This window comes from Pyxicephalus adspersus, chromosome Z (assembly GCF_032062135.1).
Source record: "Pyxicephalus adspersus chromosome Z, UCB_Pads_2.0, whole genome shotgun sequence".
Classification (NCBI taxonomy): Eukaryota; Metazoa; Chordata; class Amphibia; order Anura; family Pyxicephalidae; genus Pyxicephalus; species Pyxicephalus adspersus.
Genome location: NC_092871.1, coordinates 10753700 through 10755375, shown reverse-complemented (window position 1 = coordinate 10755375; position 1676 = coordinate 10753700). Strand labels below are relative to the sequence as shown.

The following is a 1676-nucleotide window of genomic DNA, read 5'->3' as shown; positions in this document are numbered from 1 at the left end:
TTAAGTTAGTTTTGATCCCATTTTTTGATTTATACAGTTTTTGTTTTACATATAATTATTTACAAAATGACAACTTTTTTTTTCCTTAGATCGTTGTTATTTAACCCCTTCCCTTCTGCATCTCCTATATTAACATTCAGGAGCACAATGTCGTTTTACAACACATGGTTCCACAGTAAAAGAAAAACCAATTTTATAATGTTAGGAATACTATTGCTTTGCTTTGGCTGGGCTCTAAAGCATATGTCAAATCATAGTAAAAAATACAATTATTGATCATGAATATTAATAATATGGTGCAAAGTGTAGGGACTCCCTAACGACCAATACATCGTCACCTAATGAGAAAAAGCTATAAAGCGTAAAAGGTAATGAGAATTTACTGCACTTTATCATTTTCAATTACATTGGTAATTGCAATGGGGTGATATAAGATAACAGCATCAATGTTTTTGATTTGTAAGGATGTAGGGTAGATGATGGGGAGCTGTGTGCTAGTAGTACAGATATGGAGGATGATGGGGAGGGAGTTGCAGAATAAAATAAATTACTGGGATTTAAGGAGGATAGATAGAATGATGATGATAATACAGTAAGAAAGAATCATGGTAGTGATCCAGGGATGGAGGGATTAATGATGACGAATAGAAGTATGCAGTGTATTAGTGGTACCCAAAGATGAGGGACAAAGAAATGATGCTGAGGATGGGGAGGAGGAGAACAATCTGGTATTGGTACCTGGAGGGGGAGGGTTAAGGAGATGATGCCAGATGAGGATCAGAGAACGGGGGAGGAGGAAAAGCTCTGCACAGAGGACACAGTCATAGCTGCAAAGAGGAACCAAATAAACCAAGAAGCCATATCATAAAGACTCGGGCTGGTTATATAGAAATCCCATTCTATTGCACAGAAACACCATGACCAGCCAGTCCCAGGGCATCCAGCAGCTGCTGCAGGCTGAGAAGAGGGCAGCCGAGAGGGTGGCGGAGGCCAGGAAACGTAAGATAAATGTCTGTCTGTATGGGTGATGGGAAGAATGATGAGGAAGATGGTGAACAACCGATTGCTTGGTTTATCTGTAGGCAAAGCCCGCAGGCTGAAACAGGCAAAAGAGGAGGCACAAGGGGAGATCGAGCAATATCGGATGGAAAGGGAGAGGGAGTTCCAGGCCCAGCAACGTATGGTATGTACGTCCCACATATATATATATATATATATATATATATTACTGTATATATTTATTGCAAGTATAAAACACAATGGCTTTCTCTTTTTTATTTGAAATATTTTGCTCAATGTTTTAGGCATATTTTTAACATTATTCAATGTTATTGAGTCCTATAATATATAAATATTTGGGGGTTCTTTTGAGATGTTATCCCCCTATGAAAGGTAATAAAGGGCCTGGATAAGGCTGCAATAAGTGTGGCTTTGCAGATTTGGCACACAGGAATGGAAGGAACGGGTGGGCCAGGCACTCCATCCTTTTTCCAGGCCAGGAATTTAGGATGGCCAGGAAGCAGCTAGTGGGTGATAATAAAATGGAATGGGCCTTTCAGACTAGGGACAGTTGGAGCCTGAGACCAGGTAGGAAGAAATGTTGTGTGTAGTCTGGTGATAATTCCTATTTAATGTACAGCGCTGCGTAATATGTTGGCGCTATATAAATCTTGTTT

At 39.8% G+C, this 1676-nt stretch overlaps 1 protein-coding gene across 1 annotated transcript in view; it reads left to right on the top strand.

The window, feature by feature from the left end:
- Nucleotides 1-782: 782 nt before the first annotated feature.
- The window catches only part of ATP6V1G2 (ATPase H+ transporting V1 subunit G2), a 5164-nt gene continuing 4270 nt past the window's right edge, over nt 783-1676 (top strand). The window contains exons 1-2 of the mRNA XM_072430724.1: nt 783-999; nt 1083-1183. Coding sequence (XP_072286825.1) covers nt 918-999; nt 1083-1183 — 183 coding nt within the window. The 5' untranslated portion in view covers nt 783-917. The remainder of the gene's footprint in view (nt 1000-1082; nt 1184-1676) is intronic.